The following is a 23,206-nucleotide window of genomic DNA, read 5'->3' on the forward strand; positions in this document are numbered from 1 at the left end:
AAAAGCAGAACTAGTAATAAATAATAAAATAAAAATAATAATAAAATGTAGATTTGCAAGGTCAAACAAGCAATCAAAACAAATCAAGCAAATCAAACCAACAGAAATCAAGTACTAGTTCCATAAAAACTGTGTGCAAGAACATGCATGTACATTTGTGTATTTTTAGATGCATGTGTGTCCTTATTGCTAGGGCAGACCTGACACCTCTTTCTTTTAGATTCAGGTGGTCTCACTGGGGTTGTGGCGTTGGCTGTTATGGTTGCTGATGAGGCAGGGCTGGCTGAGGAGGATGCTGGCGCTGATGCTCTTCGTGTTGCTGTGGGTGTGGAAGGACTGCCTGGTGAGCTCTTCAGCTGTCTGACCAAGGCTGCAGCGGCTGGGTCTTCGCCTTGACAAGGGAACTTCCTAGCTCCTCAAGAGACATTCTCCGCTTGTTTTTTTTGGTTGCCATCTCCTGGTCATTCGCTGGCAAGTGTAGGTGGCAGTCAGCTTGTCCAGGTTGTCATCTCCTCCTTTGTCTTTGTTATAGTCCAGGATGATTATGGGCTTTTTGTCACTTCCTGATGACACAGCTGCATCTTTGTGAAGAGTGGACATCAGTATCACATTCTGTCGTTTTTTTGGACAGTATGAAACAGCAGTGGTGGTGTCTGTAAAAACAAACTGAGGAAAGTGGAGCCCTGTCCTTCACCTGCAACATTTCAGCGGGCAGCTCAGGTTTATTTTTTTTTTACTATGCCCACCATGGTGAGTTTCCTCCTGAGAAGTTCTTGTCCAAGGTCATAGCTGGTAAAAAAAATTGTCACAAATGATGTTGTGACCCTGCAGTCCAGTAGTCATATCGAGAACTACACGTTTTCCTTGTTTTTTTTCAGAGATGGCACTTGCAGATTTGCCTGTGTAAATCTGTAGATTCCATGCATCACTGGTTTTTGCATCACATGCTGCCCAGATTTTTATCCTGTATTTGCCAGTCTTACTGGGCATGTATTGCCGGAAGAGGCATTTTCCACGGAAAGGGAGAAAATGTTCATCTACTGTCACCTCTGGCCCTGGGTTGAACATCAGTGGAAGGGGCTGCACCCATCTCTCCCAGACATCCCTGATGGGAGCAAGCTTGTCAGATTTTGCTCTGGTGTCTCTGTTGTCAAATCTGAGGACTCTTGATATCATTCGAAAGGTCTGAAGTGACATTGTTGCCCGGAAAATATTCCTGCCTGTTGACGCGTCCCAGAGACTATCAGTGGCCTCATTGCTGGATCTGTACACTCCAGCAAGGAGAAGAACACCAGTGTAGGCATCCAGGTATTCCTCATCAGTCATTCCACATGTTGCCGTGGACTTTTTTTCCTTCAAGGTTTGTTATAGAAATGATGACTAGTAGTAGTGACGATGGCATAAACAGATCAAAACGTGTCTTGATGTCACTTACTCTCGTCACAGCAAACCTTGTGATCCCAGGGGTCATTTTGATGACATTTGCAGCAGCTGCCCTGGCATGTACCCCAGGAGGTACTGAGCTCCAACAGATATTGTCACTTTTGGATCTGAATGTTTCAGCAGGAGCAGGAGCAGCTTCAGCACCGGTGACCTCCTCATCAGACTGATCAGATGTGTCTGTCTTCCGGTTGATACTCCACATCATCTTCCTCCTCAGAAACCTGCTCATCTGTATCGCTATGCTGCTGTGTGTCCTCTGCCTCATTGTCAGCAAAGATATGATCCAGAGCTTGGCTTACATTAAATCTTCTTCTCATTGTTGCATACTGTAAACTGGAGATGTGTACTCTGCAAGTCACCAACTCTAAACTGAATTGGCCTTACATGCCTGTACATGTCCGTCTCTGTTTGTTTTGTCAAACAGGCAAAGAGAGAAGCCCCTAACTGAAGCTGAAGTGGTTGGAGGAGGAGCTGGCTGTGGGCTGTTGGCTGATAGTGTGTTTATGATTTCAGTTTTGGCACTTATCATTGTTTTATAATCTTATATTATAACTGGGTCGAAACTGACCTGAACAACACAAAGTTCATAATTTTCAGCATTTTGGTATAACATTTTATAATTTAATTTATAATTAGATTTTCTTTTGTTTAAATAGAAGTCCCTGACAAAGTCAAAAAGTCTTGATGCAATAAACACATTTAGTGTACTTTTAGTAGTACTTTTATGCATTTAAAACCTAAAAACGGGTTGGTGCCGACCCTAACACTAGAGGAAGGTTAAATACATCTCACCACATCTGTTTTTCTTTTCCTCAGAAAATACCTGAGTAAGCTCATTTTTTATTGGAGCCCTCAAGCTGTTTTGGTGGATTTTTAATATTTATTTTAATTAATTAATTACTTGAATAATTAATTTAAAAAATTTGCCGTAGCAACAAAGACATCACCATGGTCTCAGTTGATGTAAAGTTACTGATCAAGCGAATCACTTAGTTTGAGTAAGTTACAGATGACACAGATCAGTCAACATCAATCACTATAGAATGTTTGTCTGATATGTCATCTATATTTATGACCGTCTGTCTGATCCGTTTCATCTATATGTATGACTGTCTGTCTGATCTGTTTCATTTATATCTATGACTGTCTGATCTGTTTCAACAACAGCAACAGCAACTTTATAGTCACTCTATAGTCATTAACCATTAGACGATCCGTATGTGTGTGTATGAGAGGAAGGGTAGGTGTGTGTGTATGTATGCTCCTGCCACCCCAGCAGGGCAGACCTCAGCCTGCCGTGCCGGCCCATTATTCCGACCCCAGTGACCCTGCAGGACAAATGGGGGAAGGAGGGCGGACAGAGTCCCCACCCCCCGCCGGGAAGCCAAGCCCGGGGGGATAGAGAATAGCAGGCCCCCCTGCCCAGCCCCAAACCCAATCCCCCAAATTCACCGGTAGGGCCCAGAGCACGGCCCAGGTCCCCAACTGGCCCGCCACACACAAGAGATGGCTGCCCACCCCCACCAGGGCCACCCCCGACACCCCCACAATGGATCTTCTCCCCCCACACGGCAGGCTCCCCGCACAGTCCACACGGGACCAGAGACAGATAGACAGGGGGGTCCCTTGAGCCACCCTTGCCCCACCCACTGTCTGGTGTGGGTGCAAAGTCTGTATGTGTGGGTGTGCATGTGTGAGTGAGTGAGTGAGTGAGTGAGTGAGTTGGGTGTGTGGGTGACTATGGTGCATTAAAATTGGGGAAGCAGTCAGAACATGGCTGTCCCACCGCTAGTAGGCAGTTGAGTCCTACCCGCCCTTCCCTACCCCCAAGGCCCTTGTGTCATATGGCTTGTGGACAGTGTGGATGACTAATGTGTATTAAAATTGTGGGAGCAGTCGGGGCATGGGTACTCCACCGCTGGTAGATGGCAGAGTCTCACCTGCCCTATCCCGCCGCTCAAGGCCCTAGTGTCATGTGATATCTAATATGCAATTAAAATTGAGGAGCAGCGCGACAACAATAGCAGGGCCAGTGGGCAGTCCTGTCCCCCAACCTGCCCCATCCCCGCACCACCCCTCAGAGCCCTAGTGTCATGTGGAATGTGGTGTGTGGTACAGGAGAGCAACAAGGGCAGGTGAGGCATGCCCACCCCCACAGTGGCCAGATCCCCAACTGCCCCCAATTCAGTCCCTGCCCCTGCCCGGCCAGCAGGGAGCCAAACTGGGGCGCCCAGGGATGCCTCCAGGCAGCCCAAGAGGTAGGACCACCACCCCCACAGGTGCAAGTGGGAGGAGCACAAACCTGTTGCGCATGGCGAGACCCCAGTTAGGGGCCCAGAATGGGACATCCAGACCCACCGACGAATAGGGAGCTAGTCCGGCCAAGCAGGTCGACCCCTCCCCCCCAGACCCCTTCAAGCAGGGAGGCAGTTGGAGTCTGGGTTGATGAGTAAGTCTTTTTCCCATTTGAGAGTTGGGAGCAAGAGAGATGACTCTGATTCGGCTAATCTTACATAAATTCTAGAGATTAGTTTTTGGGATGGAAATTTTTAAAAGTTTGCTATTGTTGGTGGGAGTTCTAGGTCTAATTGCTTGGTGTTAACTCTTTGTATTACAGCCTTAGCCGTCTCCCAGAGAACACAAGGAGAGATGCCGGGCAGGTCGTTTGCTTCAGAAAAAGTTGTCCACTCTTTTTGGAAGAAATCAATAAACTCCATGTCCATAAGTAATGATGTGTTAAATCTCCAGTGTCTAATTGGAGGTGTGCATATTTTTCTGATGACTGTCATAGTGACTGGTGCATTGTCGCTGATTGTGATAGAGAGAATTTGTGTATCAGATATATCCTTCATGAAAGAGTTGCTGGTTAGGAAAAAGTCTAAACAGGAGTAAGAGTGGTGAACTAGTGAGAAGAAGGTGTATTCTTTGAGCATGGGGTGACAAGAGCGCCAAGCATCGCACAGACCAAAATCGTTCATATATTGTTTTATTGTTTCAGATGATTGGCAGTTACGTTAACTAGCTGCTCTACTAAGTCGGTCAAATTCTGGATTAAGTACCAAGTTGAAGTCCCCTCCCACAATAAGTGCTGTGTCTGAGTGTGCTGAAATTGCAGTGAAGAAGCGGTGAAAGAAGGATGTGTCATCTGTAATGTTGTTAGTCTTTTTGTTTGTGAGCTAATTCCATGCACATTCCAAGTGACAAAGCGTAATGAATTCATGCTAAACTAACTTGTGGCTATTGAATATAATCTAAAGTTTGAATGGAGAGATGTGTGCACGTGTGTGTGTGTGTGTGTGCATGTGTACGTGCGTGTATGCCTAAGTGCGTGCGCGTTGAATGTGTTGGGCAGCTTTCATGTAGAGTGTTTTTAAGCATCAGTGTGGATATGTTACAACAACAACAGTAATAACAACAACAATAATAACAACAGTAAAACTTAAGACATATGAGATGGGAGGTAGTAAGGAGAAACAGGTATTCCAACATTAGCAGTCTGTAAACAAAACTACATCAATGTGAGGCGTGCGCTAGTAGTCTATATTAAATGCCCATAACTTTAGTTTTGTTTATTAAGCTACATTGTATTGCCTTAGTCAGGGATTGCCTTTTAAGAAGAGGTGACTTCAGTAGAGCCAAGGAGTGATTTCCTGGTCACAAAACAATTGGCCATTAACATAAAGTTTATCCGCTGTGATGACGGCCTGGGATCCCTCGGCGATAAACTTTCTCCTGATGGGAAACAGGGATTTGCGGCACTCCAGGATTTCCTTTGGGACCAGTGCCAGTCAGGTGTCAAAGCTGGTTAGTTTGTTATCGATGGACACAAATCCTGGAGACATTAGGGGAGAAGACAAAAAGGACTTAGCTGGACTGACGAGGAGCGACAGTACCAGTGTTACAAAGAGCTTCACAACAAACACACAACACAACAATAACAAACACAGTCATTTAGGAATAAACTGGCAGCTTTATGGAATAAAAGAGGAGTCAAATGTCAAAACAATGACAGATTAAAAACCAGGAATCAAACAGGAAGTCAATATAAAAACATTATTGACCATAAAGGAGGATTTAAAGTCCAGTTAATGAATGATCCATTGAATCAGTGACACTTGTTGACTCAGCATTATAATGGAGAGATGAACATTTTTCAAGGACACTGTGTATAAGGACACTCACATGTCCATATACACAGTGAAAGAGCTATTGGTCTGTGTGATTGTTCCTCCTTAACACAACTTGAATGAAGAGATGGAGGATAAAAACATGTTCCTCCTGCACAATAATATCTGGTAAAGTTCAGCTGAAGAACATGAGGCTTCAACATCTGAGTCAAACTAATCTTCAGAGTTCAAGTCATTTTACTGTGAAATTCCCTCTTTGTGAAGCTCAACAAGGAAACTGTTCAGAGCTGAACTTGATGAGCTTTAAGTCCAGAGACACTGATGATGCTCTGTCAGATCCAGAGGAACACACAGGGATGATGGTGGACTGGACTCTGTGTGTGACAGTGGAGCTGTTCTCAGATCAGTTCAGACTGCAGCACTGAGAGTCATCTCCACTTCTTCTGGTTCCTCTGTCAGTCACTGCTGGATCAAGCTCTCCTCTCCACTCTCACCTGTAGAAAGGCCTCCAGCTGTGTAGAGAAGAAGAAAGCAGAGGAGATGAATCAGTGTTTACAGAGACTCACTTCATCAGTCAGTGATGCAGCAGGGACTTCAGTCCTGTTCAGACCAGATGTGCAGCAGCTGCTTCCTCTCAGCTCTCATGTTAACGTGTTGGAGTGAACACAATGAGCTGGAAGCTCACAGACCTGCAGAGACGTTCAGCATCAAGTCTGTTCACTCTGCACATTTCACTCAGTCCACAGTGGAAACAAAGTGCTGAGTCAGCAACAGGTCAGTGATGGATTCACTCCTGTTACCTGTCAGCTGATGTCACTTTAAACACAGAGTCTCTGTGTGTTGATCAACATGTGAGCTGCTTCTGAAACATCACCTGACTGAACATGGAGGCTGTCACTAAGAGCCAGGGACTGTCAGGCTCCATCACACTGATCTCAGAGCTGTGACACAGATGAAACTGATCAGCTGTTTAGTGTTGAAACCAGAGAACAAACAGTCTCAGATCAGATTGGACAGTTTGATGAATGAGGACACTGTCTCTGTCCATCTGTGAGGCTGTCAGCTGGAATCAGCTTTATTTCCTGTACACATCAACACAACAACAACAGTCATCTTCACATCAACTCACACACATGATCACAACAAGCTTCTGGCTGCTCTGATTGGCTGACTGTTGTCTCTCTCTCTCTGTCTTTCTGTCCAATCCTGAAGCCTGTCCCCGTTCTCCTCTCACAGCTTCACTGAGGAAAGCAGCCACTGAGGAGGTTGGAGGTTCACAGGAAACACTGGATCTTTGCTCTGATACTAACTGTGTTTAGTACAATACTGCTGAGAGCAGCATGGACTGACTCCGCCCCTCTACTGACCTCAGAGTCTCCAGTCTACAGTCTGGACTCTCCACGAGACCACGGAGATCCTTCAGGTCTGAATCTTGCAGGTTCTGGTTCCAGCTCAGGTCCAGTTCTCTCAGATGGGAGGGGTTGGACTTCAGAGCTGAGACCAGAGAAGAACAGCTGATCTCTGACAACCTGCAGTTCTCCAATCTGAATAAAGAATCAAAGATGTAGATCAATGGTTGATAATCAATCAGATTTGACCTGATCAATGATCTTTGTCTAAAATGAGTAGAGTGACTTTGTCCTTCTGTTATTGTGGATCTTCATCATGTCAGTACAACACAACATTGTCAACACAACAGTTGTGTGTGTTGTGTTACAGATGAAAACACACACACACAGTTTGATCAAACAGACATTAGTCCTGACACTTCACTGAAATCTACTGAAAAAAAGAAGATTGTTTCTTCACTTTCTTTGGACAAATATTAGTTGTGAGGATCTTGTGTATGTTGTTGTGATAAAAATGAATTGACTTGAACAACTAACACTGGACATTTTCTCCAGTGGATTTAGAAAACATGAGTCCTCTGACTGAGAGAAATACGAGTGTGTGAGCTGTGAAGGTTGAACTGAAGTGAACAGACATTATTCATGACAAGTGAGTGAAATGAGCTGAAACTGAAGAATCATTCTCAGTCTGAGAGAAGAACAACTGGAAACATGAGACAACAACTATTTACAATGTCATTCATTCATTCACAGTCAATGGATTCAACTTGTGTGTGAAGCTTCATTAGCTGTGGATTCAAGATATAAGATCTACAACAGTGAACTGACCTCAGAGTCTCCAGTCTACAGTCTGGACTCTGCAGAAAACCACACAGACCCTTCACTCCTGGATCCTGCAGGTTCTGGTGTCTACTCAGGTCCAGTTCTCTCAGATGGGAGGGGTTGGACTTCAGAGCTGAGCCCAGAGAAGAACAGCTGATCTCTGACAAACTGCAGTCGATCAATCTGAATAAAGAATCAAAGATGTAGATTAGTGATTGATAATCAGTCAGATTTGTCCTGATCAATGATCTTTGTCTAAAATGAGTAGAGTGACTTTGTCCTTCTGTTATTGTGGATCTTCATCATGTCAGCCTTCTACACACATCATCCAAATGTCAGCACAACATTCATACAGCTGTTGATGTGAACACAGGTTGATCAGCTGCTGCTGACCTCAGTTCAGTCTGTAATCAGAGGAGAATCAGAGGATTCACGTCTGTTTAGTCTGTTCCCTCTCTGACACTACAGACATCAGCACAGAAACAAAACACTGAGGACGTGAACAAACAGTGAGAACTCAGTCACACTGTTCAGAACAAACATGGTGGAGCAGCTTCAATGTTCCAAAGTCACCAAACAACTGCACAATGTCACATTTACAGGAGGAGGGAAAATATTTCTCTGTGTCCACATCTTTAAAGAAGAACTTGTGTTACTGTTGTGAACTTGAGGAGGACGAGTGCTCGGCCTCAGTCTACCACCGGTGTTACAGCCCATTCTGTGAGCCGTCAGATTCTGTGACCTGCAGCAACAACCAGTTCACCTTCAGGTAACGTTCAGAGCCTCCTGCTGGAAAACACCACAGATTTATTCAGCTGATCTTCACTGAATGAGGAAGTAGAATTGATCTGATTTTCACATCAACCCCCCAGTGAGGAGCAGACTGAGTGAGGACGGGGTTAATGAAGGTCACAGAGCAGAGATCAAACCTGTGCTCACAGTCCTACAACCCTTCAGCTCAGCACAACGTCCACAGTTTAGGTCTGATAGTTGATGAACAGAGTTTCTCTGAGTGTCAGTGTCAGTCTGCTCTGGTAACTGCTCCTGAACCACAGTCACATGACCACTTGTGTTATTCATGTGATTAGAAGAAGCTCCATTCTTCAAGATCAAGTCTGACCTTTTGTTGTGTTCACACACAATCAACTAGATATGACATGAAGGACACCTGGAGCGCTTTGAGTTCACAGTGCACAGGTTCAGAGAAGCACAATGTGGACTTGAAGAGAACAGAAGTGAGAGCAGCTCAGTTCAGGTAACAGGGACCAGACTGATCTGCCAACAAAACCCCTACAGTCTCATCTTCCTTCTTTCTCTTCACTGGCTGATTTTTTAACTCCTCACACAGAAATCCTGAAAATGAACCAACCAATGAAAAACTGGAACTTCACAGATTTGAACTGAATATAAAACTACAACAGCTCCAGTCAGTGAACTGACCTCAGAGTCTCCAGTCTACAGTTTGGACTCTCCAGTCCAGCACACAGTTGCTTCACTGCTGAATCCTCCAGATCATTGTAGCTCAGGTCCAGGTGTCTCAGATGGGAGGGGTTGGACTTCAGAGCTGAGGACACGACTTCACAGTGAGTCTCTGAGAGTCGACAATTAACAAGTCTGTGATGAGAGAAAATATAAAATGTGTTAGAATAAAATCAGACAGTTTGTAATAAAAGACACTGAAGTTAAAATGCATCTGATGAGAAAAGATGATGATGTGATGAACATCTGCTCTTCACATCTGTGGCTCAGCTCATCTGATCTGATTGAGTTTGACATGAAACAATAATTCTCATCACTCTCTCTCAGACCTGCAGAGTTTCATGGGAATCTTTGTTGTGCAGATGAAGGAGGGGAAATGATGTTACAATTCTGCTTCCATCATATGATTTGATCCAGAGTCAGAATCTTGTTCAGAAAAACAGTTTTATTCGCCAGTGTTTTTAAACTGACTCCAGATTGCTTGGCTCTGCTGCCTCTCTGTAGAAGTCAACACACACCACTGCATAAAACACATCTGGCTCATTGTGGTGAATCAGTGGCAGCGCCCACGTTGATCCATGAACAAACTGTGCTGCCTGGTTTTCACAGAAGGTCCTCACAGAAACATGACACTGAGCTCTGGTGTGTAGAAGAAGACTGAATCCTCCCATTCTGCTCTGATAGATTCACACCTGTGTTCTTGGCTGAAGATGAACATTTCCTGATACGACTCTCCTCTACAGCAACAAGAGAGAAAACACCTGGGACTTTCTGTCTCATTCAGCACAATCTATGGAAAGACTTTAAAGCTCCACCATGACACTTGAAAAAACACAAGTTCACTCTTCAACATGAAAAGTTCAATAATCAATAAAGCTCAGCCTTGATCAGGTCAATACACTCAGGGGTTTACATCTCCACTCTTGGTCTGCTTTGACCAGTTGAGTCATTTCACTGATGTGATGACTTTTCTCTGCTTGTGCAGCTGTTACATTCTGTTTGATCATGAACCATTATCCCATCAGTGTTTGCTGTTACCACAGTGGCTGCTGTTCAGCTCCACTTTTAATGCAGCTTTCATTGGAGCCCACTGTTTTTGTCTCCTGTGATTTAAAGGGGGGGAGGCGTCCCCTAACATCCTCCATGCTCATCATGACTTCAGTCATCTCTGGACAATGATTCAGGTCTTATACAAACTTTACTAAACACCTGCTAGAACCTGCTCATTAGAGCTTCACTGCATTCACTGTTCACTGTCAAACACTGATGACTGTTGTCATAGAAACCTCATGAGTCCTGAATACAGACCTCCACAGATTCATCACTGCTCTCCTGTAACACTGTCACAATGGACAGTTTCAACAAAGCTGAACCAGAGACATCTTCTTTTTTCATTCACACATTCTTCTTCCTCAGAAGAACCTGCTGCCTTCATTACCCACAATGCACCTCAGCTGTCAACCCTTGGCTGTTAGATTAAGGTGTGTTATGCAGCAGAGATGAGGGGGGCTACAGAGGTCTGGTGTCATCATCAGACTCCACCCACACTGACTCAGGTGACATCACCTGAGGACATTTATCAGACTGCACAGCTGGAGACACTAAAGGTTTAATACTACTGTTTTCTCATATGCAGGTGTCCTCCCCAACACCTGGAAACCCCTGGAAACCCCTGGAAACACCTGTGTTGGGATCTCAAGCCATGGGTTCTGAAAAGAACAATGGAAACTACATGTCCCTCTCAGAGCCTGAGCCAGAGTTGGTCAGCTGTTTGAAAGACAGCGCCATGACCCCCCACGATTCACACCTAGGTGCGAATCAGAGTGGAATGTAAACTCAGCAATGGCACTGGCCAAGGCCAGGAACTTAAGCAGGGATCCCCGGTGACGTCACTCAGGTAATAAAAGCAGCACCGCGACGCTTCTCTTGCTTTTTCCCAGGCACCAGTTACAGTAGAGAGCTACTCCAGCTCTCTCCACGACTTGGCTGCTGAAAGGGAGCAATCTGACCTTTTTCCACAACTTCTTAAACCTAGGTCACAGTCTTCAACTCGCAGGCCGAGCGCACAGACTGCTTTGTTTCTTTCCTTTTTGTTTTTTCATCTTTCGGATATCGCTGTGCAGTCACCTGATTTCACGTCCTGTGAGGACGAGTGCTGACTTTGTTAAGGACAAACAAAGTTCACCGTCTCTCATCTGTGATCTTCCCGCTGCTGCCGAGGAACTCATCACTGTCACCGCCAGGAGAGAGACACGACCCGCCGAGCTCCCAGCCGAGGACCGAGCTGTGAAGTGCTGCATATCTTGTTGTTTAGATCATTCACTGTGATCAGCTTAATAAGTCAAATATCACTAGTTAAAGGACCAATATCCAACCAGACAAACTCGGTTCTCTGGCTCCGTTATTGTGTAGTGATGTTGTGGTGATTATTAACTGTGGTGACGATCTCTTGTGGACTCTTTCCTCTCTTCACCTCTATTCTCCCTCTTCCTCCCAATCACGCACCTCATCTACATCTCACTCACATTCAGGCCCGAGAGTGTGATCGCGTCATACACGTGAGGCTCAAGGCCCCTCCCTTTGTTCTCGTGTTCACACCATTCACACTCTGCGGCCAGCTGCCATCTTGGCTCTAGCGAGTACCTCGTGCTGCCGCCATCTTGGCTCCTACTGACACGTCACTCATGTGACTCCGTCACCATCTTCTCTCTCTCTCCCTCACACACACACACACACACATACACACACACACGCCCTCGGTTGTTACATATGTGTTTTGCCTGTGATCATCTCGTTAGTAACCAATGTTTGTTTTAGTCATAGTTGAATTATAATCGGTTTAATATCAAGTAATGTTATTTTGAATAATTATTACTCGTATTAATAAATCCTGTTATAATTTAACTCGTCGTTGTCTGTGATTATTGTGACTATATTTGTGATAACAGCTGGATTCACAACAGTCAGTGCTCGAATTTACCCTTCAACCAACCTTCTGAGACTGTATTCTGAGCCATCAATTTGGTCATTGGTCCCTGGTGACAGGGTGGTGCCCCGAGGTTACTACTTCTAGTAAACATCTATATATATATTGGTGATTATCACTGATCATCATTAATATTATACGCCAATAACCAAATTGTCCCTACTTGTGCACAACACCTGGAAACACACACTGAGGTGTAAGATCAGTGGAGCTGCTTTAATAAGTTTGATCAGGTTTGGATTAAACCAAAAAGACTCAAAACAACACAGAACATTAACAAATCAATGAAGCATCCAACAATTATTACAAATAAACAAAACAAGTGTTTTTATGAACTTAACAGCAACAATCACAACCAACTGAAACATCTACATTTTGGTGCTCACAGCATTTACAACACCTCCAGAAAAAAAACACAACTGACCTTTGATTGTTTCAAAGTAAAACTAAGAATAATGAGAATAAATGAAAACTGTGTTTATCTGAATTTGACTAAAGAACTAATCTAATGTACTGATTGATAATTATATTGATCAAGTCTGGACTCACCGAGCCTTCCTGCAGTTCCTCACAGCTGGGATCAGTCTCCATCGTCCCTGATATGATGTGTTGTACTTCCTCAGGTCCAACTCATCCAGAACCTCCTCTGACATCTGCAGCATGTAGGCCAGAGCTGAGCAGTGGATCTCAGAGAGCTCCTTCTCTGATCTGGTCTCTGACTTCAGGAACTCTTGGATCTCCTGATGAACTGAGTGGTCCTTCATCTCCATCAGACAGTGGAAGATGTTGATGCTTCTGTCAGGAGAGATTTCATCACTGTTCATCTCCTTCAGGTTGTTGATGGCTCTCTGGATGGTTTCTGGACTGTTCTCTGTCTGACCCAGCAGACCTCCTAAGAGTCTCTGGTTGGACTCCAGAGAGAGGCCATGAAGGAAGCGAACAAACAGGTCCAGGTGACCATATTTACTTCTGAGGGATTTCTTCATGGCTGCCCTCAGGAAGTCATCCAGGGTTGAATCACAGTGTTTTTTCCCCAGGAAGTTCTCCAGGACCTTTCTCTTCCTGTTGGTGTAACAGTGGAACATGTAGACTGCAGCCAGAAACTCCTGAATGCTCAGATGAACAAAGCAGTAGACTGTTTTCTGGATGATCACACTCTCTCTTTTGAAGATCTCAGTACAGAGTCCTGAGTACACCGAGGCCTCTGTGACATCCAGACCACACTGCTCCAGGTCTTCTTGGTAGAACATGATGTTTCCTTTATCCAGATGTTCAAACGCCAGCCTCCCCAGCTTCAGAAGAACTTCCCTGTCAGCCTCCATCAGCTCCTGTGCACTCGTCTCATGTCCCTCATCATACTTGAGCTTCTTCCTCTTTGTCTGAACCAGCAGGAAGTGTGAGAACAGGTCAGTCAGGGTCTGGGGCAGCTCTCCTCTCTGCTCTGTAGTCAACATGTGATCCAGAACTGTAGCAGTGATCCAGCAGAAGACTGGGACTTGACACATGATGTGGAGGCTCCTGGACTTCTTGATGTGTGAGATGGTTCTGCTGGACAGCTCTTCATCACTGGATCTCCTCCTGAAGTACTCCTCCTTCTGGGCATCAGTGAAGCCTCGTACCTCTGTTACCCTGTCAACACATGTAGGAGGGATCTGATTGGCTGCTGCAGGTCTGGAAGTGATCCAGACCAGAGCCGAGGGAAGCAGGTTCCCCTGGATGAGGTTTGTCAGCAGCAGGTTGATTGATGACGTCTGTGTGACATCAGACACAACCTCCCTGTTGGTGAAATCCAGTGAAAGTCTGCTTTCATCCAGGCCGTCCAAGATGAACAGAACTTTACAGACAGCCAGCTGCTCTGCTGTGACCTTCTGTAATGTTGGATGGAAAACATGGAGCAGCCTGAGAAGACTGTACTGCTGCTCTCTGATCAGGTTCAGCTCCCTGAACGAAAGCAGAACCAGCAGACTGACATCTTGGTTCTCCAAGCCCTCTGCCCAGTCCAGACTGAACTTCTGCACTGAGAAGGTTTTTCCAACACCAGCGACGCCATTGGTCAGAACCATTCTGATGTGTCTCTGTTGGTCAGGTAAGGCTTTAAAGATGTCGTGGCACTTGATTGGAGCGTCATGGAGGGTCTTCATCTTGGAAGCTGTCTCCAGCTGCCTCACCTCATGTTGGGTATTAACCTCTTCACTCTGTCCCTCTGTGATGTAGAGCTCAGTGTAGATCCTGTTGAGGAGGGTTCCACTTCCTGTTCCATCACTTCCTTCAGTCACACGTTCACATCTGCTCCTCAGACTGATCTTATGTTGATCTAAAACCTCCTGCAGACCACTATCTGCTGAAAGAGAAGAGACAATGTCAGACTGAAGACAGAGAATCTGAGAAGCTGCTGATTATTTTCATCAGCTACAGAAAAACTAAAGAGCAGCAAAGAAAAGCTTTTTAATGTTGTGCTTTTTAGAATCATCTGAAATGTCAGTGCTGTGTGATAGAACAACTGACACTGGAGAAAACAACAGGTCCTGGTTTCAGAAATGAAGATATCAGCAGACACATGTTCAGTCTCACTTTGTACAGTGCTGCTCTGACTGGTTGTCTGCAGTCCAGGTCTGGTTCTGGGTCTTTGTCCACACTGGGGACAGGAGGGGTCTCCTGAAGACCCAGACTGGTCCCAGTATGAGGTGAAGCACTGTCTGCAGAACCAGTGTCCACAGCTGGTAGAGACTGGATCCTTCAGGACGTCCTGACACTGAGCACAGCAGGACAGCTGCTCCTCCACAGAGACACCACTCCTTTTCCTCCCTCTGTGAAGACATGTCTTCATCACTAACATGTCACTGTCAAATATGTCTAATAACTGAATCATCTTCAGCTCAGTTTACAGTAGAAACTGTCTCTTACTGTGAGTCTGAGAGTCCAGGTTCAGGACTGAAGACTGGAGGATTAAAGTTTTTGGACCAGTCACTCTTCATAGACAGACAGCTGGATCCTGGAGACTCTGCTCTCAGTCTGTGGTTCTGACCTCTGCAAACACAAACATGTTTTTATTCATATCACATCGATCACTGATCAATTCCCTGATGACAGAGTCACTGTGGAATTTGTTTTTTACTGAATTTATTAACATTTCTTGAAAGTCTCATGAGTTGAATTCAGTTTTTTTTAAAAAATAGATCCATAATTGCTATTCAAAACAAAACCAGTGGTAGAAATTCATAGACTTAAACTCAAAATCTGATGAGACAGATTTTCTTCCCTAAGCTACAGACAACAGAGCCGGTGGTAAAGTGCCAGAGGGCCTGCAGAGATGACACTTCTTCCCCAGGAGACTGGAACATGACTCCAAATGAGCTGGTTGACAGGTGCCCTCCAGTGTAAGTAATGCAGTGTCAGGACATTGTTCAAAGTTTTATGGCAGATAATAATTTAACTGATGTTTACAGAAGTTTTAATTGGGGGGTTAATAGTTCCACATAGTTTAAGCCTCATGGAGGAAGCAAATAGAGAAATGATCACTGGTTGGTGAGTGATAATATTCTGAGCTACAATTCACAATCCAACATTTCCAAAGCACCTTGTCAGATCATTGTTTTGTAGATCTTATCTTAGAACCCACAAGGAAAGAAATTAGAAAAAAAGGATATTGGAAATTTGATGCTAGTTTGTTAAATTAGGAAGAATATTGTGATAAAATTTGTAAAATAATAAGGGATATTGAAAATAATGATTCAATTGAAGGTAATATTTGCAAATTGGAATTTACTTAATTCAAAATTTAGAGAATTTACCACAAATGTTTGTAAGGAACTAAAGAGGAAAGTAATTTTCTCCAAGAAATATCTCAGTGTTGTAGGAAACAGATCTAAACCTTCAGGAGAAAAACAAACTGATGGAGTTACAAACCAAGTGAGATGATCTGTGTCTTGAAAGTGTCTGTGTCTTGTGCCTTTATAAGATCATGAGCCAAATGTCTGGAGGCAGGTGAAAAAAACTCCTCATGTTTTAGTCACTTAGAGAAAAGTAGACAACAGAGAAACTCAAATACAAGTCTACTGATAAATGGAGTCCAATGCAAAGAACCAGAGAGTTTAGAGAAATAAGTGTTGATGTTTTACTCCGATCTGTGCTCCTCACTTTACTCTTTAGGTGAAGCTGATTCGGACCAATCACTTTGTTGAACACTGACTATAAAATACTCTCAGGGGCTGTTGCTGTGAGACTGAAGACAGGTATTTGGTCCATAATTAGTGAAACACAGTCAGGATTTTTGACAGGAAGGTCAGTTCATAATAACACAAGGCCTGTATTAGACCTTCTTGATTGTAGAGAAATAATCCAAGAGAGTGGGTTTATTTTATTTCTATATTTTTACAAAGCATTTGATTCTGTGGAACATCAGTTTATACTGGAAACTCTGAGGTTCTTTGGTCTTGGAGAGACATTTATTAAGATTATAGGGCTGCTGTACAATGGAATCTACAGCTGTGTTTCTCTAGGACATGGCACTTGGCCACCTCTGTTTGTAATGGTGGCAGAATTGTGATCTGTTCTGATTAAAACAGTGACATTGAAGGTTAAATGTGATGGATAAACAAATAATAAGAAGTCAGCTGGTGGATGATCCAACTTTGTTCTTATGAAATGAAAATCAGATCCTTTAGCTTTGCAGTCAATCAGTTCTCCAAAGCATCAGGTCCATGGTTCAACATCAATAAATGTGAAATAATGACAGTGCAGGAGCGCCCCCTGCAGTAAGCATGTAATATACAGGTTCAGAAGGAGGGGAAATCTTTAGGATTTGTTATTTGTAGAGACAGAATTATGAGTGGAAAGAGGAATATCTGTAACAATATGGAAAAGTGTCAGACAGTTCTTCACAGATGGCTGCAGAGAGATGTCAGCATGTCTGGGAGGATTTTGTTCACAAAGATGGAGAGTTTGTCCAGACTGATTTACCAGCTCTCTCCTTCCCCATATCACCGACAATGATCCAAACTATAAATAAAGTTCATTTCAGTCCAAATGGAGAAATAAATGTCAGTATATAAGGAGAACTGATATCATTAAAAACTATGAAGAGGGGGGAGCAAATGTGATTGATTTTGATATTCTGAGTGGTGTCTTGAAACTGAAGTGGTTACAGTCTTTCATCTTTTTGGTTCATTGTCCCTGATGTGATTTTCCAGAACATGGAAGGAACAGACTTTCTACTACGCTGTGACTTTGAATTTAGCTCATTACCAGTCAAACTCTCCACTTTCCATCAGCAAGCCCTCCTCGACTGGAAATTAATATACAGACATAATATGACACCACATAACACACCTGTGTGGAACAACACATATGTTCTACACTGTGAAAAATCTGTGTATTTAGATGAGTGGAAATCTGAAGGAATCTGGGCTGCAGCTCATTTTCTGGATGACAGTGGAAATGTGTCACAGCACGAGATGTTCTGTGAGAAATTCCAACTCAAATGTTCTGTTCAAACCTTTAACAGATTGATTAAAGCCGTACCAGTCTCTTTGAGATCACTGGTTAAAGATCTCTCCTGGGCTGACACAGCTCTGCAGAGCAGGAACTGACTTTTGAGACAGTAAATGTACAAAGTTATTAGAAACAGTCTGTTATAGGAACGCTACCACAGCCCAGTTAAAAGAAATTCTATACTGAGGGGATTTGAGATTGAGGAGGTGAAGGTGATAAGGAGAAGATATATTTCACTTCCTCTCCCTCCTGAAGTGAAAGAGGTGAACTTTAAAATCTTAAATGAGATTTACCCAACAAACAAGTTGTGAAGACTGAGGTTTAATCTTGATGTGAAGAACTGTGTGTTCTGTGAAAATGAGACTGAAAGCTTGGAACATTTATTCTTCCACTGTGGATCAGTCTTTCTGGAGCGACATGTGGAGCTGGACACAGTCCAAGAGGATCATTTACAAATGCAGGTACTTTAAAACCAAACCATGTATGAATCATTGGCTGAATGAATTAAAATCACTGTGCAAGTCTCTGAAGCTGATAAAGGATGATAAGAAAGCCCTGAAGTTAGTTTATTCTCTTGATTTATTTCAATGAATCTTCTTCTTAATCTTTTCAAGTACTTCTGTTTTTTTTCTTAAAGTTTGACTTTATTCATTTAATGTGCTTCTGCTCAACCTCAGTTTTTCCTGTGAACAAGCAAAACTACCTTGTTTGTTTGTATCTTGATGTGTTTATGAATAAAGATTATAAAAAAAAAACTACATCAGCTGTTACAGGAAGTGACATCACTGCAGGAGCTCAACACACTAAACACTGTTACAGAGACAGTTTGGAGGTTCACAGGTTTGTAGCAGGTCTCTTACTGTGAGTCTGAGGGTCCAGGTTCAGGACTGAAGTCTAGAATTTCACCTTTGGACCGGTGACTCTTCACAGACAGACAGCTGGGTCCTGGAGACTCTGCTCTGTCCTCCTCTTCCTCCACACAATCACTCATCTTCAGGACTTCAGTCAGTCTGAGAGGGAAACCAGTAACACTGACTGTGAGCTCACACACACAAGAGTCAGGACAAACAAGCTGCTCAAGAGACACACACACACACACACACACACACACACACACACACACACACACACACACACAGGTTTTCCTCTCAGTGTCTCTGTGTGGACAGAAGTTCACTGTGACTCTTCTTCCCTCCACAGTCCACAGGGACAAACTGACTCAGAGACTGTGACAGTAAAATAATAATAATGTTGTGTTAACACTCACCTGCCTCAGCCTTCAGTTTCCCTCCTTCTGCTCTGTCCACTTCTAATGGAGTCTGAGCTCACTGAACACTTTCACTTTCAGCTGCTCCTCCCCTCTGCAGCTACAGGAAGTCACATGACTTCCTGTGTGTGTGTGTGTGTGTGTGTGTGTGTGTGTCTGTGTGTGTCTGTGTGTGTCTGTGTGTGTGTGTTTGACATGTTCCACCATCATTTATTAAAAAGCCCTATGTCCAACATATATAAACTCCATGGTTATTACAGCTCTTGCTGCCACCTGCCTGAGAAAATGTGAATATTTGTGTCAGAGAATGTTGACAATTGTACCAAAGAATCCAGAATTTAAAAACATCTAGAAATTAAATCCCTAATACATATAAATTCCGACTGGAAACATAAAACAAAAGAACAGGAAACAGTGTAATAGGTCAACCTAACCTACGTTGTGCTGATGAATACTTTTCAAGCTTTTTGACTTCCCCATAAAAACATTTCACTTTTTCATATTTCATATTTCAAGCATAATATTTAAGTATATAAAGGTATAAAGTTAGCAAACATTAAAATAACAATTCAATGTAATATGAAGTGACTCATTCCTAGAGCTCACCTCTGCTGCAATCCTTCACTGGGCCCCTGGACCATGAGTCCCCGATGCTTCTTTGTTGGCTGAGAGCCGCTGCTTTGCTCAACCATGGAACAGAGATACTCTCTGTGATAATATATGAAGATAATTAATCATATTTTTTATTTCCATTAATAATAAACTAACAATTATATAAACTGAATAATAAAAGTAATAGTAATAACTTCACACAGTCAATTATTCTGGACAGGAAGTGCAGGTTTTGTGTCACCTCTTCATTGTGCCGTCTGAAGCCGATCCTGTAGCCCTCATCTAACTGTTCATCATTGCTCAGCCTGCCAGAGAAACTGAAGGTGGCTGCACTTGCAACCATCTTGACAACACTTCAACACTTCAGTCAACAACACTGACAGCAACACTTCAGAAAGGTGTTTAAGGTCCTGTATCCCCATCGTTGTCCTCCACGTTTCGGTGCCAGCACTTTGAAAAAGCAAACAGGGAAAGCAATAAAAGGCACCACACCACATCCAGATATCCAGCTCCATCTGTTGTAACAAGAGCGGGAGAAGCCTTGAGTGTAGGCCCATCCTCAATCACCTGCCTGCTGCTTAATGTTTAAGTTGAGCTGGTCCGGTCCAAGTTCCTTTATCCTCTTTTCTCTTCCAGTGTGTGTCCTGTCAAAGGATGTTTCTGTACAGAAATCACTGAATTTTCTTTCTCAATTTCAACACACAACAAAAGTAACCTATGTCCAGAAAAGCCTGTAAAATAAAGTAAATTTGAAGAAGATGCTGAATGCATTTGTGTGTCATGTTCTGAATATCATCTGGGCGACGTTTCAAGAAGATTCACAAAATTTGTGACAAGAAAGGCCTTTTAAAGGTTTTTGATCAAATCAAAGATGGCGGAAATCCAATATGGTGGAAAAAGACATCAAGGATGTGTTTACCTCGGCTTGGCCCAAGGGCCCCAGTGATACATCGTTTGTGAAAACGGAGGAACGGGTCAAAGTTAACCATTCATGCATGTCCAACTTTGACCTGTTGGTGGTGCTCTGGAGCTTGTGTTGCTTACACAGAAATATAACCTTGAACACACCACTTGAAACCAAGTAATGGGTGATCTCCTGTTAAATTATTATATTATTGGAGTATTATTACATTATCAGGTCCCTTGAAATGAAGGCTAACCTGATAATGTAATAACCTCCCGTTAATGTAATACTTTATTACATTATTGGTTAAGAGTGTATTACATTATTGGGAAATGCACTTCATTACATTATTGGGAAGTTATTACATTATCAGGTTTTATTATATTTTCAATCCACTCAAGTGAAATTTTTTATTACATTATTGGGGTTATTACATTATCGGGGATTTATTACATTATCGGGTTCTACAAGCCGCTTTAAGCACATTTCTTATTCTTGCTATGCAGACGATACACAATTATATCTCTCACTCAATACAAATGACCTCAGTTAAGTAAGCAGTGTATTGGTCCTCTGGCAGTAAATGTAAAACAAACCTCAAAAAACCTCGGTGTTTTGTTTGACCACCATATGAATTTTGAGTGTCACGTAAATAAATTGGTCCAATCCTGTGTCTTCCAGTTGAGAAACATTGCTAAAATTAAATCTGTACTATCATATAAGATCTAGAAAAAATCATCCATGTTTTTGTTTCCTCTCATCTTGACTATTGCAATTCACTATTCGCCTCCCTTCATCGTTCATCTGTGTCACGACTCCAGTTGGTTCAAAATGCGGCTGCCAGACTATTAAATAATACACAATGTAGGTCACACAGCACACCAGTTTTGGCAAATCTGCACTGGTTACCCATAGAGCACCGTATTGATTTTAAAATTATTTTAATCAAGAAGCTGCTGAATGTGATGCACTTTATGTTTTGTGTGGTTCCCCCTTGTGTAACCTTGATTGCTTTTTTTATTGTTTTTATCTTATCTCATGTTTTATTTATTTCTGAAATGCTTTTTTATTGTACAGCACCTTGTAACACCAGGTTTGAAAGGAGCTCTGTAAATAGTTTACTTACTTACTATATCTATAAACATCTGTCACATCTGTTTTATTCATATCTATGAGGTTCTGTCTAATCTATTTTGTCTGTCTCTCTGAAATTAAGGTCTGTTTCATTCATATTTATGAACATCTCTCTGATCTGTGACCATCTGTTCTGTTTCATTTATATCTATAAATATCTGTCTGATCTGTTTCATATATAACTAGGAATGTCTGTCTGATCTGTTTTAAATATATCTACAACTGTCTGTCTGATCTGTTTCATTTATGGAAATGAAGTTCTGTCTTATCTGTTTCATCTGTATCTAAGAATGCCTGTCTGATCTGTTTCATCTATAACTATGAAGTTCTGCCTGATCTGTTTCATCTATATCTGAGAACGTCTATCTGATATATTTAATTTATATCTATGAACCTGTGATCTGTTCAATCTATATCGATGAACATCTGTCTGAGCTGTTTCATTTATACCTATGAAACTCTGATCTGTTTCATCTTTATCTATGAACTTATGATCTGTTTCATGTATATCTATGAGCATATGTCTGATCTGTGTCATCTCTCTCTGTCTCTGTCTCTGTCTCTCTCTCTCTCTCTTTCTCTCTCTATATATGAACATCTGTCTGATATTTTTCATCTATATCTACTAGCGTCTTATCTGCTTCATCTATGTCTATGACAAACTTATCTGTTTCATCTATATCTACAGAGGTCTTTCTAATCTGTTTAATCTATGTCAATGAATATGTCTGATCTATATATACAAAAATCTATCTGAGCTGAACATCTGTCTGGTCTGTCTCATCTACTTCTACAATCTTCTGTCTGACCTGTTTCATAGATGTGATCTATTTAATCTATATCTTTGAATGTTCATTAATCCTCACATGTTGGCTCCTGGCTGACTGCTCCCACTGTGACAGTAACCACTGTCTTCTTCTCTGTCCACATCTTTCTTTTATCCACCTGCTCCTCAGTCACTCACTTCCTTTTTCATACCCTTGTTTCCTATTCCCTTCCTCCTCTCTTAACACCTTCTGTTACCACACCCTTCCTCCACTCTTCTCTGTTGGACCTCTACTTCATGTTTCATCTCTTCACATCCTGATACACAACGCTGCACTCACCTCCATGGCAGCAACTCTTTGGTGGGACACCTTCCATATTCATGATCATCCCACACCTCACACTGCTCCTCTTTCCTTTACAGACTTTGACTACATGTCCAAATCCCTGGCATCTGAAACACCTCATTGATTTGGTATAATTTCTCTCACCTGATACCTTATGAATCCAAACCAGGTCTGTTGGGATTTCTTTTGTCTCAGACTCTACAATAGCAGTCTCTGTTTCCCTTTCCTCCACTTCACTTGTGATTCTTATAGCACTTCTAACCAAACTCTTTAGACTCTTCAGATTCTTCTATCATAGTACCAGCGAGTGGCCCTCCAACCATCACTCCCTTACCACCCAATTTGAGTTTTAATTTCTCTTATCACTTTCCCCCTTCCTACTTCGACATTTTGCCTTTCCTTCCGGATTTACATCTCTTCCCCACTTCAGTCCACACTGTTACTACCCCACTCAACTCTCCCTGTTCCCCATTTCCTCCTA

At 42.7% G+C, this 23,206-nt stretch overlaps 3 protein-coding genes and 1 pseudogene across 5 annotated transcripts in view; 1 reads left to right on the plus strand and 3 right to left on the minus strand.

Moving 5' to 3' along the window:
• LOC139609597 (NLR family CARD domain-containing protein 3-like) overlaps nucleotides 1-23,206 on the plus strand; it is a 267,945-nt gene that overhangs the window by 151,214 nt on the left and 93,525 nt on the right. The window lies entirely within an intron of this gene.
• LOC139609642 (piggyBac transposable element-derived protein 4-like) lies at nucleotides 79-2,057 on the minus strand (annotated as a pseudogene).
• LOC139609626 (protein NLRC3-like) lies at nucleotides 4,330-19,465 on the minus strand. Of its 3 annotated transcripts, none has more exons than XM_071464489.1 (10): nucleotides 18,964-19,465; nucleotides 18,557-18,706; nucleotides 15,111-15,233; nucleotides 14,778-15,013; nucleotides 12,756-14,547; nucleotides 9,182-9,355; nucleotides 7,748-7,924; nucleotides 6,938-7,114; nucleotides 5,626-6,082; nucleotides 4,330-5,275 (listed from the first exon to the last, which is right to left on the minus strand). In XM_071464489.1, the coding sequence occupies exons 2-9, from the start codon at nucleotides 18,685-18,687 to the stop codon at nucleotides 6,061-6,063; spliced, it is 2,832 nt and encodes a 943-aa protein (XP_071320590.1). In that variant the 5' UTR covers nucleotides 18,688-18,706; nucleotides 18,964-19,465; the 3' UTR covers nucleotides 4,330-5,275; nucleotides 5,626-6,060. The 3 variants fall into 3 exon arrangements, with proteins under 3 accessions (XP_071320590.1, XP_071320592.1, XP_071320589.1); XM_071464491.1 differs by having other exon boundaries at nucleotides 12,756-14,544; nucleotides 18,557-18,768; nucleotides 18,964-18,996; XM_071464488.1 differs by having other exon boundaries at nucleotides 18,557-18,768; nucleotides 18,964-18,996.
• LOC139609635 (protein NLRC3-like) overlaps nucleotides 5,394-23,206 on the minus strand; it is a 243,837-nt gene continuing 226,024 nt past the window's right edge. The window contains exon 10 of the mRNA XM_071464507.1: nucleotides 5,394-5,565. The gene's annotated coding sequence lies outside the window, so the exon portion shown is untranslated. The remainder of the gene's footprint in view (nucleotides 5,566-23,206) is intronic.

Source organism: Trachinotus anak, unplaced genomic scaffold (genome assembly GCF_046630095.1).
Source record: "Trachinotus anak isolate AG129_WGS33_773 ecotype Australia unplaced genomic scaffold, CSIRO_AGI_Tana_v1 ptg000026l, whole genome shotgun sequence".
Taxonomy (NCBI): domain Eukaryota; kingdom Metazoa; phylum Chordata; class Actinopteri; order Carangiformes; family Carangidae; genus Trachinotus; species Trachinotus anak.